The sequence below is a fragment of the Anser brachyrhynchus genome, assembly GCF_964034855.1.
Source record: "Anser brachyrhynchus genome assembly, chromosome: 8".
In the NCBI taxonomy this organism is placed as follows: domain Eukaryota; kingdom Metazoa; phylum Chordata; class Aves; order Anseriformes; family Anatidae; genus Anser; species Anser brachyrhynchus.
Window position 1 is genome coordinate 18,558,357 of NC_137702.1, and position 17,411 is coordinate 18,575,767.

Here is a 17,411-nt window from a genome sequence, read left to right on the forward strand (position 1 = left end):
GACAAAAGTCATAAAAATACACTTTCCAAAATGCTGTCTTCTTATATAGCAATAAACATCTAGAGGTTACCACCCCCTCTACAGTCATTGATAATAATAGTCTCAAAGAGCTAAATTTGTAATTGTTTCACATATTTCTGTGACCAAATTCATGTACCTTTTTTTTACAGGAACAACCTGTATTTACTATGCTAGTAAGTTTTGGAAAATTCTAGTCTGCAGCTCATTAGAAACATCTTTGGATCAATGCTATCTAAAGAGTTCAGAATGCTTGCCAGGTGATCAGATCTGAGGCAGAAGCATTCTGCAGCAGAGCAGGGAATCAAGGTGGGCAGGTGCTTTTCTGCATTGAGGCTTCTCGAGGCAGATGAGGGAGCCACCAGGCCCCAGCAGCCCTCATGAGGGAGGTTGAGGAGGCTTTGGCGGAGCCAAAAGTCCCCTCCCTGCTGTGAAAAGGCAGCCCATAAGGGAGCGAGAGCGACCAGGAGCGCAGCGAACAGGGTGGGTAAACAGGGCATGGCGCATCAGTCAGGCCATGGCACATGAGTTTGCTCAGGCAGGGCAACCGGGGAGGGCAGAGGATCCGTCCCCACTGAGGAGACCGGCTCACCTGCTGGCTGCCTCCCAGACAGAAAACCCAGCCAGGCTGCATGCACTCACCAAAGCACTTGAGAAAAAGACCGTGGCCACCCAGACCGAGTGCCTTCCCAAAGATGTGGCTGTTCAGGTCTCTGGATGCAGGGAGTGCCTGAGCCTGTCGCTGTCAAAGGAGGGTGGCAGAGATACTGCCTGCGTGAAGTGCGATCTGGTCAGCCTGGTGGCAGAGCTCAAGGAGGGGGTGGAGAGATGAAGGATGAAGGATGTTTAGGTGGAAACAGTTAGAGAGACCTGCTGCTCCACCTGGACTGTCACAAGTCCATAGGGCCAAATGAGATCCACTCAGGGGTGTCAAGGGAGTTGCTGGATGTGATTGCTGAGCCACTTTCCATCATCTATCAGTGGTCATGGTCATCCGGAGAAGTCCCAGATGACTGGAGACTTCCTAATGTGATGCCCATCTACAAGAAGGGTCGTAAGGAGGATCCAGGACATTAAAGGCCTGTCAGCCTGACCTCGATGCCAGGGAAGGTGATGGAACAGGTCATCTTGAATGCAATCAATGTATGCAGGGCTACGGGGGAATCAGGCTCATTCAGCATGGGTTCATGAAAGGCAAGTCTTGCCTGACCAACCTCATCCCTTTCTATGACCAGGTGACCTGCTTTGTGGATGAAGGAAAGTCTGTGGATATAGTCTACCTAGACTCTGGCAAGGCCTTTGACACAGTCTCCCACAGTATTCTGCTGGAGAAGCTGGCAGCCCATGGCTTGGACAGGTACACTCTTTGCTGGTTTAAAAACTAGCTGGACAGTTGAGCCCAGAGAGTGGTGGTGAACAGAGTGAAATCCAGCTGGTGACCGGTCACCAGTGGCGTTCCCCAGGGGCCGATGTTGAGGCCCATCCTTTTTAATATCTTTACTGATGTTTTGTATGAGGGAATTGACTGCACCCTCAGTAAGTTCGCAAACTTAAGTTGACAACACCAAGTTGGGGGGAAGTGTTGATCTGCCGGAGGGCAGAGAGGCTCTCCAGAGGGACCTGGACAGGATGGGTTGAGGGGCAGAGGCCAATGGGATGAGATTCAACATGGCTAAGAGCCGGGTCCTGTACTTTGACCACAACAACCCCATGCAGCAGTGCTACAGGCTTGGGGCAGAGTGGCTGGAAAGCTGTGCAGAGGAACAGGATCTGGGGGTGCTGGTTGCTGCTTGCCTGAACATGAGCCAGCAGTGTGCCCAGGTGGCCAAGAAGGCCAACGGCATCCTGGCCTGTATCAGGAATAGTGTAGCCAGCAGGAGCAGGGAGGTGATTGTCCCCCTCTACTCTGCTCTGGTGAAGCCGCATCTCGAATACCGTGCTCAGATTTGGGCCCCTCACTACAAGAAGGACATTGAGGCCCTGGAGCATGTCCAGAGCAGGGCTACGAAGCTGGTGAAGGTCCTGGAACTCAAGTCCTATGAGGAGCAGCTGAGGGAACTGGGGTTGTTTAGTCTGGAGAAGAGGAGGCTCAGGGGAGACATTATTCCTCTCTCCAACTACTTGAAAGGAAGTTGTGGGGAGCTGGGGGTTGGTCTCTTCTCACAGATAACTAGTGCTAGGACTAGAAGGAATGGCCTCAAGTTGTGTCAGGGGAGGTTTAGTTTGAAAATGAGGAGACATTTCTTTTCAGAAAGCACAGTCAGGCTTTGGAATAGGTTGCCCACAGAAGTGGTAGAGTCACCATTCCTGGAGGTGTTCAAGGAAAGGTTGGACATGGTGCTAAGGACATGGTTTAGTGGGTGATGGTGGTGGTAGGGTGGTGGTTGGACCTGATGATTTTGGTGGTCTTTTCCAACCATTATGATTCTATGATTCTAAGACCAAATCTGCCAAAAAAAAAAAAAAAAAGTTAGCTGAATTATTATACATACCTCGACAGTCTGGAGGAATGTGCTGAGAAGAACCTCATGGAATTCAACAAGAAAAGGGACAAGACCCACCTCTGGGATGGACCTGTCCCCTGGTGCAGGCTGTTCTTGCCTGATGACAGAGCAGCTCTGCAGAAAGGCCCTGGTGAACACCTCATTAAAAATTAACCAGCAATGCCCCACAGAAGCGATGAAGTCTATGAGACTACAGGGCTGTCAGGGCTGGAGCATTTGCCCTGGGAGGAGAAGCTTCTGGAGCAAGGCTTGGTCATTCTGGGGCACTGCAAGGCTGTACCATCTCCATCCTTGGGGTTTTTCAGGGTCAACTAGGTCAAATGCTGAGCAACCTTGTCTGATCCCAGTGCTGCCCCTGTGGAGGTTGGACCAGAGACTTCCTGAGGTCCACTCCTGCCTTCATCATTTATGGTTAGATGAAAAAGAAATCCACATAGTCCAGCACCGTGTTACAGGGAGACTCATGACAAATCTAGAACCAAAGGGAGCAGCACAGTATCCATGACTTTTCCGCATTTTAATGCAGATGTATCTCAGGTGCTGATACTTTCTCTGTGGTCTTTCTATTTCAATTCTATTGCTTAGACACTTAACTCCATGACCGTCTGAAGAAGATTGTGCTTTCTGTTGAAATGATCATCTGTTGAGAGTTTTCTCCAGTGGAACATAGACTGCATAGGCAGGAATGAGACAACACAGGCAGCACTACCTACTCTCTGTTCTTTGGTTCAAATTGCTGTCGCAACTGACAGTCTTTTAACAGCTTGTTTCAGTGCAGGTCAATGCTAAGGAGGAAGTCATGATATTCAACTTCATCACTAGTTTCTCACCTTCATGTCCAGAGATGTAAAGATCTATGAATAGCTGGGAAACAACCTCTGGATGTCAGACTGATTAATTAGTGAAGTTTGCATTCACCACTGGATACCAAGTGACCTGTCAGATTAATTGCCACTCCCTCAAAAAGCTATTTCTCTTCCAGTGCCTCTTTCCAGAGTCCCTACGATGTGCCTCATGTAACGTGGGGATCTCCCAAGAAGCAGTGTTAGGGATCATGGAAGAGGGAACATCCACTTTCTTTTTCTTTTAAAAACATGGGATGAAAAACAAATTCAATTTTTCTGAGTGTTTCAATTGATGGCCAGAAAAATGGAATCAGTTACTCATTAACAGCATTGAAGTAATCTTTAACAAAGTAAAAGGCAGAGTTTCCCAGTTATGTGACCAAAGTTAGAAACTGCCATCATTACAGTGTTATGGTATGCAATAACAATGTCAATAACTTAATAAAGAAGTTTAATTCTGAATATATGATTATTTCCAGTAATAACCTGGGTCTCATAGAATGGTTCAAATCTCGCCTCCTAAATAATTGAAAAAGTGGGAATCAAATCCTCTATTCCAGGTTTTATGCTAGGCCTTGTCAACATAAGACTGGACTCAAATGACAGCTTAATCATACGTTCTGGAAACAGTCTTGATTTCAGGCTCTCAGACTGCCTTTCTGACAGTATAGTGGTCACCAGAATTTGATTTAAATTATTGCAGATAGTAACCTGAAATGTACATAGTTCTGCCATGAGCTAAGTGTGCTTCTGCCCCCTTCCATGTTCTTTTTAAGGGTTTCTCCTTGCTATTAAAGCTCAATAGCTTCATCCATTTGTAGGCCACAGTGAAATTATAGTATCCCTTATCCCAGCTATATTTTATATTCCAGCCCTCTTTCAGTGTAATTCTGTACTTTTAACATCGCATTCTTTTTCTTTTCTTTATGTTCATCTTTTTATTTTCTGTGGTGAATTTACTTTACTCTAATACTGCTTTTGCCTGAGTGAAAACAATGTTATTATGTTCTTCACAAGAAAAAGCTCTTGATTTTATTGAAAGGTTTTTTGAAAGCTGAAAACATTTAGTAGCTGAGTGGAAGCTGTTGGTATGTCAGTATTCAAGATTACAGACAGGCTGAATTCCTCCAAATGAGGTCAGAAGTTACACAGATATAAAGATACATTCATTTCTAGATTTTTCTGTTAAATTGTGTTTTTTCTCCAAAACAGGATAGGTTTGTACAGATGGCTATACAGACAAACCAAAGTTCACTCACCATATGAGATGAACATAAACAGTATAAAAGCAAACAGATCTCAGAATAAATATTAGACCTTTTCTTGTAATTTCAGTGAGAGCTGTTCAGGAGGTGATATGGATTTTCCCGTATTTTCAGAATTCAAGATTCCTGTGCCTCATCCTGAGACAGACAGAAGGATCTGTGGTGATGAGCAGGATGCTGATGTGTCTGTGAATCTAACAGCAGGTCTGCAGCAGGGTGACAGGTCAGCCATCCCACATGCCTGGGGTTGGTAGGGTATGGCAACCTGCACCAACACAACACATCCTGCTAGGTGTTGGAAAGACCATGCAGGCACCACCTGATCATCAAACCTAGTGAGGAGACCTTTGAGAGGAGAATAGTTTGGTATGACAGCTGGGCTTTAAGAGATGTAATAGTGGATATAATTGCTGGCAGGACCGGTTTCTTTTTTAAATTGGAAAAGCCAACTTTTTCACTGAAACAGGGAGCATTTAATCAATGGCAGAGATAGGCAATCTGCATCATTCGCAAATTCAAGACAAAAGTTAATTTTTTATCTGTAAAAAGACAGTTAGCAAATATGTATTAAGTTGATTGTCATGATTCAGTCAAATTATATAAGCAGATTTTCAGACAAGAGTAATTACAATTCCTTTGAATATTGTGTATGGGCTTCTATTTTAGATACAACATCTTTTAAAATTATGAAGAATATTCTTAATAAAATTGTATTTCCTGTGTCAGAAAAGATAGCATTCTGATGCAAGAATTACTGAAACCTAAAACACTGATTTTTTTTTTAACCTGTTTTAAACATGATCAAGCAAAGTTTAGTTAAATACAACAGGCCACTAGAGCCAGAATGCTCAGACTCATCACCATCAAGAAAGTCTTTTAGTGATCTCTGGTTTAGCAATGTTGGAACTTTAATTAATCAATACTATGGTGCATAATGACCAGCTGCAACAACCTTTCTGAAAGGTACAGGTCCACAAAATTTCATTTTTGAGCCAGACATAACCATAACAATTAATAACCAACATTAACATTATAAAGCCTTTCAAGTGTTTGTATCCAACCTGTTAACTGAGCTAATTAGTGACATTCAAGAAAACTCAGACAACTGGGCTGTCCCAGTGCCCTTCACAACAGTTCTGCAGAGGCAAAACAATGTTTCTGTTTATGATGGAGATCTCTGTGAACAAGACTTACTCTTGTGCATTGTCGTAGCATCATAAGATAGAGAATTTTTATTAACTTTTTCCTGCCCACCCGCTAATATACACACGACCTCTAATACATAACTTTACCAATTAATGTTCTTACATTTTTTTTTTCCAGGCAGGCAGGCAGATTATCCACAATCTCTTTGAAGTGACCACATGATGGGATTTCAGGAATGTATTTCACATCTACCAAAAGCCATTATCTTAACCATATTAAGAATATAGATCAATTGGATCACAAGGAGGATGATTTGCAGAAACCGCAAAGTGACAATTAAAAGAATGGCACATGTTTATCCTGAAGACAAAAAGAAATAAAAGGCTGTTGCAAAAAGGAATGCATTGTTTTCCAGGCCCATGGGACATGGACAAAGGGACATAAGGACAAAATGTAATGGACATAAACTGTCCTGAGGTACTTAAATAAGGTATCGGACAGACTTTGAGACATTCAAAGCTTCAATATGATCATATCATCAGATGCATTCCAGGGTCTCTTGTTTCTCCCTAGTAGAGCTTTTCCCAGTTTTAGTACCTTCTTTGAGACAGATGACAGCCAAATCCATGCCTTCTTTAAAGAAGTCTCATTATACTCAAGGCTCTATAATCACATCTTCAAGAAATTTGAACCACTCCTTCCCTTTTTCTGATATTAGCAAGATATTTCCACGTAGATTGTTTTCAGTTTGTAGCTAGTTTACCAGTCCATAAAATACACAATAGTTTGCAGTAGAGATCTCATCTTTTTCCTTTTTCAAGGAAACATCCATAATTGCTAATATTAAATGTTGTCAGATTGAATGGTTCCTGACTAACAAATTCTGAGCTCAGCTTCTTTGTGCAGTGCAAACTTCATGCAGCTACTCTTTCCAGAACCAACTCCACGGCTGCCTGTGTTGCTATGTTATTTTCCATCTTGAAAAGTTGAGCAGAGAGCCACAGAGAGGAAAATTTAAATGAAAAAATTCCTAATGCAGTCTAGCTATGACATGATTACAACTAGGTTAAATGTATTAGTTCTCCACGTATTACACTAGAGGTCATACAACATCTAATTTATTTCCTTGACTTTCACATTTCACACTCCCCTGAATGTAATTTCTTTCAGTTTTCCCTGCTGTCAGTAATTGGTGTGCCACACATATCTTTTCTCCAACAGACTCAGTGTGATTATACTGGCACTGCATTCTGTGTATCTGTTAAGAACCAGGGACCAAACTCTCCCCCAGGCCTGGTTTCCATTTCTCTCTCTCATTTTCATTCATTTGTTAAGGGCATGAAGTCCTCATATATTTCACATTTAGAAAGGTTAGTACTTTCTTAAGAAGAAGAAGGGAAAAAAAAAATGCACAAAATTGTCAATGGCTGAAGCTGTCTTTCAGACCTCACGTTTTATCTTGGCTTTCACTACCCCCTGCAATGTGTTGCTGTGTTTTCAGTGATGTCTCTTTTAACACAGATGGGGACTTGATCTCATCTTGTGATAAATGGTAGTGAGAGTGAAATGTAAGGTTTGGATTATTTTGTAAGCAGTTATAGGGAAAATGAAATATTGAAGAAGACGAGCTGAAACTTATTTCCTGATCTCAAAGTTTTTGTTGCCTTTGTTACATTCATTAACAGTTTCTCAGGGCCTGCTTCCACCTGTAGCAACCAATTTTATGATCATGAAAGTCTACTGAGTTCCAGTAAGTACATATTTCTTACATCTAGTTTAAAACATAGCAGAGACTCTAAATTATAATATCTTGAATAAAATCCATGCAGGTAGAGCCCCTGTCATTGTTACGCATCTTTAGGTGGTTCAGCCAGCCTGCAATGAAATATTTCTCTTTATAACTCTAACATTACCTCATGTTAATTTTGTAATGGAAAAAAACAGGATCTCTTTGCACCTGACTTCTCTTTATCAATTTGAATAATTCACACTGTCCCTTGTATTTTAAAAACCTGTATTTTGTTTGTTCAGCATCTGACTGAAATTATTATTATCTTGCTTTCACATTTACAACTGTACATTATGTGAAAAAGACCTTCAGGTCAGTAGAAGGATAGGTTATCAGAAAGAGATGGAATCCATGGGGACATCTATTCCAGAATCCCTTTTTTCTTGGCAAACCCTCCTTTCCCCCATCCCTGCTGCTTTGTGCCAGCAACCCTCTCTGAACCTCATTCTGTGGACTTCTATAGTTGGGAGTTAGATAATAACAATTTTAAGCACGTGAATGACATGCAGTCTGCCCCTCCCCTCCCCTCCCCTCCCCTCCCCTCCCCTCCCCTCCCCTCCCCTCCCCTCCCCTCCCCTCCCCTCCTCTTCTCTATCCTCCCTTCCTGTAAGGTTTTGACACCATTTCCCACAGAATTCGCCTGTAGAAACTGGCTGCTCAAGGCCTGGATGGGTGTATGCTTCATTAAATTAATGAAGTCAGGCCCAAAGTGTTGTGGTGAACAGAGATAAATTATGCTGGAGGCCAGTCACTAGTAGTGTACCCCAGGGCTCAGAACTGGGGCCAGGTCTCTTCAATATCTTTATCAATAAGGACACAGAGATCGAGTGCACACTCAGTAAGTTTGCAGATGACACCAAGTTAGGCATGAGTTTTGATCTGCTCAGGGGTAGGAGGGCTCTGCAGAGGGGTCTGGATAGGCTGGGCCAATGGCCAGAGGCCAACAGCCTGAAGTTCAGCAAGGCCAAGTGCCGGGTGCTGCAGCTGGGGCACAACAACCCCATGCAGTGCTACAGGCTGGGGGAAGAGTGTCTGGAAAGCTGCCCATCAGGAAGGGCCCTGGGGGCACTGATTGATAGCTGGCTAAATATGAACAGGTGGTGTGCTCAGGTGGCCAGGAAGGCCAACAGCATTCTGTCTTGGATCAGAAATGGTGTGGCCAGAAGGACTAGGGCTAGGGAAGTGACTGTCTGTCTGTACTCGGCTCTGGTGGTGCCACACCTGGAGTACTGTGGTCAGTTTTGGGTTCCTCACTACAAGAAGGACATGAAATTTTGTGACATGTCATTATATCATTATATAATATCTATAAATCAATCCTAGCAAGCCATTTGCTTAGATGACAGTTTTATGTGTGTGTGACAGAGTGAATCTAGAATCCTTTCGATGATGATTATTTATTTATTTATTTGTTTGTTTATTAAATAACAGTGAAGTACAGAGTGGAAAACATAATTTTGTAAAATGACAGCATTTTGGCCATTGAATCAATTAATTATTTTTAGAAGCAATATAGATGAATTTTCAACAATATATATAATGTAATTTAATTATAACAAGGAAGTTGGTTTTGCCTGACAGCCTTCTGGAGGGAAATGTGCTCATGTGCCCACAAAGCCAGCTGTCACACTTTTTCCCTCCTCCTATCTCAGACTGTGTAATATAGAATACTTTACTATAGCTAACATATTTCCAGAATCTCAAAGCAATTTGTCTGCAGTTTACTGAGAACTTTTCCAGGTTTTCCAGTTTGAAACAAGCAAACAAACAATAACAAAAATGCCAAAACATCTACAGGCCATTTTGCTGTTTTAAAGGGGTTTGTACAATCAGAAGGTGCTGCTTTAAAAGGCTTTCAATTGATTGCTTTAAATGTTTCAAAGTTAATAAGAGATATTGTTTCTTTGTCATTCTGCTTTTCTGGCAATTGTTGTATACGTATATTTTATTGTCAAAATAGAGTTTTTAATAAGATTTTAAAAAATGTTTCTAAGACAGTCTTTTTCATCATACTGTGGAGAAAGAAAATTAACATTTATTTATTTATTTATTTATTTTTAAAGGAAGAAAATATTTTAAAGGAAGGTACTTGTTTTATTCTTTCATACTCAGATCATTTCCAACTTTTTAAAATACACAATTACCAAAAAATGAATTGGGCCAGATTCAACATCACTTTTCTCTAGTTTTACTTTAACTGTTGCTTTTAATATCAACACAAAGGCATAAAGCTAAACTAAGGCAGTACTAATTAAATTCTGATAGCCATATGGCGTAGTAAAAATGTCCATAGGGAAAGAGCTCTAAATTTATTTAGATAAATATATGTTTCCGCCCATCATCACACACAGGATCACACTGATCCATGGCAGACATCTCATCATACTCATTGAGTTCTGAACATGTGAATTCAGGGTAGCCTGTGTCTCACACAGATCATAATGTCTTTAGCATTGTGCTTTTACTTCTTTATCTTTCTTGACATTGCTGGAGAAATCAGATCTGCAAAACAAGAATGCATAAATAGTTTATTCCTCAGGTTGCTCAGTAGTTCATAGCACCCAAATTCATTCGTGGTGCAGCTCCATCTATTCCCAGTGAAATTAACTGTGGTGAATTTTGCCCAAAGTGTTTAAAAGCTTGAGGAGCCATTAATTTTTGTAAACTTTGGAGGCACTACCAAGATGATAAAGAGAGGATTTAGTGATATAATTTGGAAGGCAATGGATAAGAAACAAATTTAATTAAGGGCAATGGGAATGCATTACAGCAAAGGAAATTTGCCAGTAGATTGATTTAAAAACATATACATATTCTCAGTGCTCTGATCAATTTAACAGTTCAGTAGTCATCAGAACAATGTTGGATCCCACGGTTCAAAGCAATTAAATGCATGTGTTTCAAATACCACAAACATATAAACCAGAAACAGAAAATGGCACAGGTCTGTTTCATTACCAGGTGACTATAGTTTGACATTTTCTCTGGTGTGATGACAACGCCTGGCAAAACATGATAATGTTGCCATTTGATTGTATTATTAAATTGTTACCTCTGATACTCATTGCTTTGTTTTAAAGTCTGTTTAAAACTGATCTGACAAAATTCATTTAAATGCAGAATGTGATTTCAAGATCCTTAAATGTAAATCATATATATGTATATATACACACGCATGATATACATACATGTGTGTTTCCTTGGGTTGTTTTCTTTTCTTTTTTCTCCTTCTCTTCAGGTAAACTGAAATAATGAAGAAAGTAATACAATTTTTGAAGAGCTATATAAAGTGGAAGAATAATTAACAACATAAAAAATGCAGACTCCTATACTATATCATTAGATCAAAAATACTTTAAAACATATATGTATATCTATAGCTCCTAATCTAGGTCCTATTCCATAATGAATTAATATCATTGATTTCCCCATCTAGAAAGACTAGTAAAGGACAAACCAGACATACATGCTCTTGAGAGAAAATGTTGAATGGGGTGTTAAAAAATGAACGAATTAAAAAGGCTACTTACTAGAGACAGGCATAGAGAATTAACGAAGTGTGCTCACTACAGTCCATCAGTTATCACATTGTAGCTATCTGGTGATAAAATCAATATAAATGCCATCTGATAAACAACATTGCTTCCCTGGGAATTCTAACCTCAATATGTCATCATACAGGTATTTAAGGACTGGGCCAAACTGTAGAGAAAACTTAATGTGGCTCTGAGCTTGTAGCTTTGAAAAAAGATTTATTTATACAGCACATATCTGTGTAATACATTATCTTAACACTTATCTTCTTGAGATGGATCAAGGAGGTTTTATAACCAAGACCTTCCCAACATGCTTCAGTCAAGTGTTCTGCTTTTAATACTGTTAGAAAAATATTTAAATATTAGGTGTTTTAAGAGTTGATTTTCTCTAATATATATTATTTTTCACTGCAAAAAGTGTTTCTGGAGCTGTACAACGAACTTGCTTTTTCATCCTCTCCTTTTTAAAAGTGTCATTTTGTGCAGACTAGTGACCCTGACATTATTCATAAGAAAAAAAAATCCCATCAGTATACATAGACTGAAGATGAATTTAAGGTAAAATCAGATTAAACTGGAACACAACATGTTTAGATTGAGAAAAACAATTTTTATTTGAATTTCTGCTTTGTGCTGATTTGAGAAGGGCATTGTTTGCAAAGGTCATTATAAGGTATTAAAAGGTATAAAGGTATTAAGGTTAAAGGCATTTGTGGGACAAAAAATAAGAAGAGCCCAAATGAACTCTTTATGTCTTCTAGCAAAGGCTATTATCTGTGTTGTGACCCTTTGAGACTCTAAGATGAAAAGAGACAGATATGAGCAAAAAGACCTGCTTATCTCAGATCTCATTGCCTTTAAAGTGTATAGTAATGAGTCAAATAAAGAAAAAAACAACATAAGAAATAACACTGTATATGATGGTTCTTAATGTTAACATATTCATTTGCAAACGTGACACCCATCTACAAGAAAGGCAAACATGATGCCCATCCATAAGAAGGGCCGGAGGGTAGATCTGGGAAACTACAGGCCTGTTCATTTGACTTCGGTGCCAGGGAAGCTCATGGAGCAGATTGTCTTGTGTGTCATCACGTGGCACTTGCAGGGCAACCAGGCGATCAGACCCAGCCAGCATGGGTTTATGAAAGGCAGGTCTTGCTTGACGAACCTGTTCTCCTTCTATGACGTGCTTAGTGGATGAGGGAAAGGCTATGGATGTGGTCTACCTTGACTTCAGTAAGGCTTTTGACGCTATTTCCCACAGTATTCTCCTGAAGAAACTGGCTACTCATGGCTTGGACTGGCATATGCTTCGTTGGGTTAAAAACTGGCTGGCTAGCCGGGCCCAAAGAGTCATGGTGAATGGAGTTCTTTCCAGCTGGAGGCCGGTCACTAGTGGAGTCCCCCAGGGCTCAGTACTAGGGCCAGTTCTCTTTAACATCTTTGTTGATGATCTGGATGAGGGGATCGAGTACACCCTCAGTAAGTTTGCACATGACACCAAGTTAGGTGCATGTGTCGGTCTGCTTGAGGGTAGGAAGGCTCTACAGGACGATCTGGATAGGCTGGACCGATGGGCCACCTGTACGAAGTTCAACAAAGCCAAGTGCTGGGTCCTGCACCTGGGGCACAACAACCCCAAGCAGCGCTACAGGCTGGAAGATGAGTGGTTAGGAAGCTGCCTGGCAGAGAAGGACCTGGGAGTATTGGTTGATAGTCGGCTGAATATGAGCCAGCAGTGTCCTCAGGTGGCCAAGAAGGCCAGCGGCACCCTGGCTTGTGTAAGAAACAGTGTGGCCAGCAGGGCTAGGGAAGTGATTGTCCCCCTGTACTCGGCTCTGGTGAGGCCGCACCTCGAGTACTGTGTTCAGTTTTGGTCCCCTCACTACAAGCAGGACATCGAGGTGCTAGAGCAAGTCCAGAGAAGGGCAACGAAGCTGGTGAAGGGTCTGGAGAACAAGTCTTACGAGGAGCTGCTGAGGGAGCTGGGATTGTTCAGCCTGGAAAAGAGGAGGCTCAGGGGCGACCTTATCTCACTCTATAGATACCTTAAAGGAGGCTGTAACGAGGTGGGGGTTGGTTTATTCTCCCACGTGCCTGGTGACAGGACGAGGGGGAATGGGCTAAAGTTGTGCCGGGGGAGATTTAGGTTGGATATTAGGAAGAACTTCTTTACTGAAAGGGTTGTTAGGCATTGGAATGGGCTGCCCAGGGAAGTGGTTGAGTCACCATCCCTGGAGGTCTTTAAAAGACGTTTAGATGTAGATTTAGTGATATGGTTTAGTGGAGGACCTGTTAGTGTTAGGTCAGAGGTTAGACTAGGTGATCTAGGAGGTCTCTTCCAACCTAGATGATTCTGTGATTCTGTGATTCTATATCATAGCCATTACAGAAAGCATAATGTATCTCTGATGACATATTGTGTTCTTGGTTGCTACTGTGTCCTCTTCTCAGAGGAACGCGATGCTCTGCCCAGTTCTCCACTGCTGGTTCTCTCTCTGCCACTTGCATGACAGATCTGGCCCTTCTCCCTTCCCTGTGCCTTATCCTTTCTTCATGGGGGCCTCACTTCATGTCCTTCCAGATTGTCTTGTCCTTAGCCCAAATCAGGTTGTGCTAAAAAACTTGGTACCATATCCAATAAAGCTCAAAAAACCCACATCATTTTACATGGACATTTCAGAGTATCTTTTATGCCCTGATAGGTCAACTCATTTTCTGAGTCACCTGCCACAATTTTATTTTATCTCATTGAAGCTAGAAACAACATAAATGGCAGAAATCTGCTTCAGAAGTCAATCTCATTAGGCTTTTAAACAAATTACTTTAAATCAAAGTTACATATTCATAGTAGATAGTGTATACATTTTACAGTTTTTGCAAGTTATACAGTAGTGGCCCTTCACAACAGCGAAATAAAGATGGGTAGGTAAATAAGGATCATTTTTATTTCCCATTGTGTTAGTACTTGCATTTGGGTTGTGTTCTCTATTCTCTTTTATGACTGGTTTAGGAATAATCTTAGAAGAAGAAGAAAAAAATGGTCCTTCCTCCTGAAACCTAGTCAACACCCTGTACTTTTTCTGCTGTATTTGTACTACCATACTATAATCATAGCACATAATTTTACCTACATATAGGTAACAATTATGTAATGTTTAATTCCTACATATGTTCTACTTTCTGAGTTTCTCATTGAAATGTTTTTATATTGACAAAATATCCAATATTTTGTCTCAAAAAACTACTGTTATTGACTTATTCTTCTGGTAGCGTTGGGCTATACTGTTCTGATGCATCTTGCCAGCTGAACCACCTAGATGATGGCCGAAAGAACATCCCACAAAAAGGTTTATATTCTTCACCTACCCAATTAGCAAAATACACAGAGTTATAAAATCATGCACTGTGTGATGGTTTTACTCATCGGGGCAGCTACTACACTACACCCACAGCCCCACTACAACTGCTCTCTCGCTCCCCCTCCTCAAAAGGAAAGGGGGAGAAAATATGATGAAAGGGGCTCAAGAGTTGAGATAATGACAGGGAGATCACTCAACAATTACCATCACAGGCAAAACAGACTCAGCACAGGGAGTCTAATAAAATGTATTGCCTGTTACTAGCAAGCTTGAGCAGTGAGAAACAAACAAACAAAAAACAAAAACAAACAAACAAACAAAAAACACTAAAAATACATTCACCCCAACCACCCTCTTCTATATCCTCCCTCCCCAGCGGTGCAGGGTAACGGGGGCTGTGGTCAGTCCGTGGTGCTTCATCTCTGCCTCTCCTTCATGGTCACTCTTCCCCCGCTTCAACATGGGGTCCCTCCCATGGGATGCCGTCCTTCCCAAACTGATCCTGTGTGGGCTTCCCACAGGCAGCAGCTCTTCAAGAACTGCTCCAAACATGGGTCTGTACCATGGGGTCCATCTGTGAGGAGCAAACTACACCAGCACGGGTCCCCTCCAGGCAGCACCTCTCCCCAGACCCCCTGTTCCTGCATGGGCTCCTCTCCATGGGCTGCAGCTCCGGCCCGGGGCCTGCTCCTGCGGGGGCTCTCCATGGGCTGCAGCCTCCTCCAGGCCACATCCACCTGCTCCACTGGGGGCTCCTCCATGGACTGCAGCGTGGAGATAATTCTGCTGTGGGACCCATGGGCTGCAGGGGGACAGCCTGCTCCACCAGGGGCCTCTTCACAGGCCGCAGGGGAACTTCTGCTGTGTGCCTGGAGCACCTTCTGCCCTCCTGCCCTCCTCCTTCTGCACTGACCTTGAGGTCTGCAGGGCTGGTTGTCACTCCTAGCTCTCCCAGCTACCATTGTTCAACAGTCTTTTTTTTTTTTTTTTTTTTTCCCCTTTCATAAATAAACTCTCAAAGAGACATCAACAACATCACTTATCATCTTGGCTCTGGGCAGTGGCAGGTCCCTTTGGAGCCTGCTGAAACAGGCTCTAAGCTAACATGGGGCAGCTTATGGATTCCTCTCAAAGAAGCCACCCCCGCAGCCCCCCACTACAAAAGTTTGCCACTTATCATAGAATCATAGAATGGCATGGTTTGGAAGAGACCTCGAGGATTATCTAGTTCCAACTCCCCTGCCATAGGCAGGAATGCCACCCACTATGTCAGGTTGCTCAGGGCTTCATCTAACCTGGTCTTGAACACCTCCAGGGATGGGGCATCCGCAACCTTTCTGGGCAACCTGTTCCAGTGCCTCACTACCCTCTGAGAGAAAAACTTCCTTCTAATGTCCAATCTAAATCTCCCCTCTTTTAGGTTAAAACCATTCCCCCTTGTCCTATCATTATCTACCCAAGTAAAGAGTCCTTCTCCATCCTTTTTATGACTCCTTTAAGTACTGAAAGGTTGTGATGAGGTCACACCTTCTCTTCTGTAGCCTGAACGACCCCAGCTCTTTCAGCCTATCTTTATAGGAGAGGTGCTCCAGCCCCTTAATCGTCTTTGTGGCCCTCCTCTGGACCCACTTTAACAGCTCCACAACTTTCTTGTGGTGGGGGATCCAGACCTGTGTGCAGTACTCCAAGTGGGGCCTCACCAGGACTGAGTAGAGGGGGACAATCACCTCCCTCAACCTGCCAGCCACTGCTTTTTTAAAGCAGCCCAGGATGCAGTTGGCCTTCTGGGATGCAAACGCACACTGCCAACTCATGTCGAGCTTTTCATCCATCAGAACACCAAAGTACTTCTCTGCAGGGCAGGTCTCAATGAGTTCTTCTCCTAGTCTGTACTCCTGGGATTTCCCTGGCCCAGGTGCATCACCCTGCCTATAGACTTGTTGAACCTCATTACATTCCCGTGGGCCCACTTCTCAAGCTTGTCCAGGTACCTCTGGATGGCATCCCTTCCTTCTTTTGTATCAGCCACACCACTCAGCTTGGTGTCATCTGAAAATTTGCTGAGGGTGCACTTGCTCCTACTGTCTATGTTGTTGAAGATATTAAACAATATACAAAAACCCAATACACACTGTAATGTAAACTAAAACAAAGAATCAGAGGTCCAACCTAGATGCAAATATTAGCTCTAGGTCGACTATCTTGGGAATCCTTGACACTATAAATAAAAGAGGGAGCATAAATTCCAACAAGACTGTGAAAAGTAGCTATGAAAGCAGGATTTTGTGAATGAATAGTGAAGTTTCTGAAGCTCAGTCATGCTGTGAGATGCTTAACTTCCTAGTGTGAGAGGAAGTCATTTAGCTGGGAGTGAGTTAACAAAGACATGCTTTCATAATTGGAATTTTAAATTGTTTCTCTTATTCTCAAATTATAATCATGCATGGAACCATTAGAGTGAAATATGTTCAGAACATGAGAAAGAAAGAGCTGGATGATTAGCATGTTTTCCCTTCAATGTATAGAGGCAGCAAAAGAAATACAGTGGGTTTTAAAAATTAGAGATAGAATCTTTGAGCGTAAAAAGAAAAAGGCTTTGAAGTATGAAACTTGCTTAAGAAAAATCCATTAGACATTTTTATGCTTAAATAAATAGTTTTACGTTTTCTGAATGTACTTTTTTTTTGTCAAAAAAGACTCAAACTGAAGTTGCCCACAAATGCTTAATTTAGTTGCTTTAGAACATTATTTTGCTACTAAACTAAAATTCAGCATACCTTTTTTTTTTTTTTTGAGGAATAAAGGACATATTGCGAAGAATGAAAATCAACAGGAGCAAACATGTTTATGAACATTACTGATCACTTGATATATTAATAAGAGTCTTCATCCTCTGCTAATGTACTTTACAAACAATGAAAACATTCTTATTAGGTCAAAGAA

At 41.9% G+C, this 17,411-nt stretch overlaps 1 protein-coding gene across 4 annotated transcripts in view; it reads right to left on the reverse strand.

Moving 5' to 3' along the window:
- Positions 1-8,290: 8,290 nt before the first annotated feature.
- The window catches only part of LOC308199428 (uncharacterized protein), a 95,942-nt gene continuing 86,821 nt past the window's right edge, over positions 8,291-17,411 (reverse strand). For 3 of the 4 annotated variants that reach the window (XM_080603583.1, XM_080603581.1, XM_080603582.1), the window contains 2 exons: positions 10,756-10,810; positions 8,291-10,069 (listed from right to left, as the gene is read on the reverse strand). In XM_080603583.1, coding sequence (XP_080459709.1) covers positions 10,015-10,069; positions 10,756-10,810 — 110 coding nt within the window. In that variant the 3' untranslated portion in view covers positions 8,291-10,014. The remainder of the gene's footprint in view (positions 10,070-10,755; positions 10,811-17,411) is intronic. The other variant, XR_013954633.1, reaches the window with a different exon arrangement.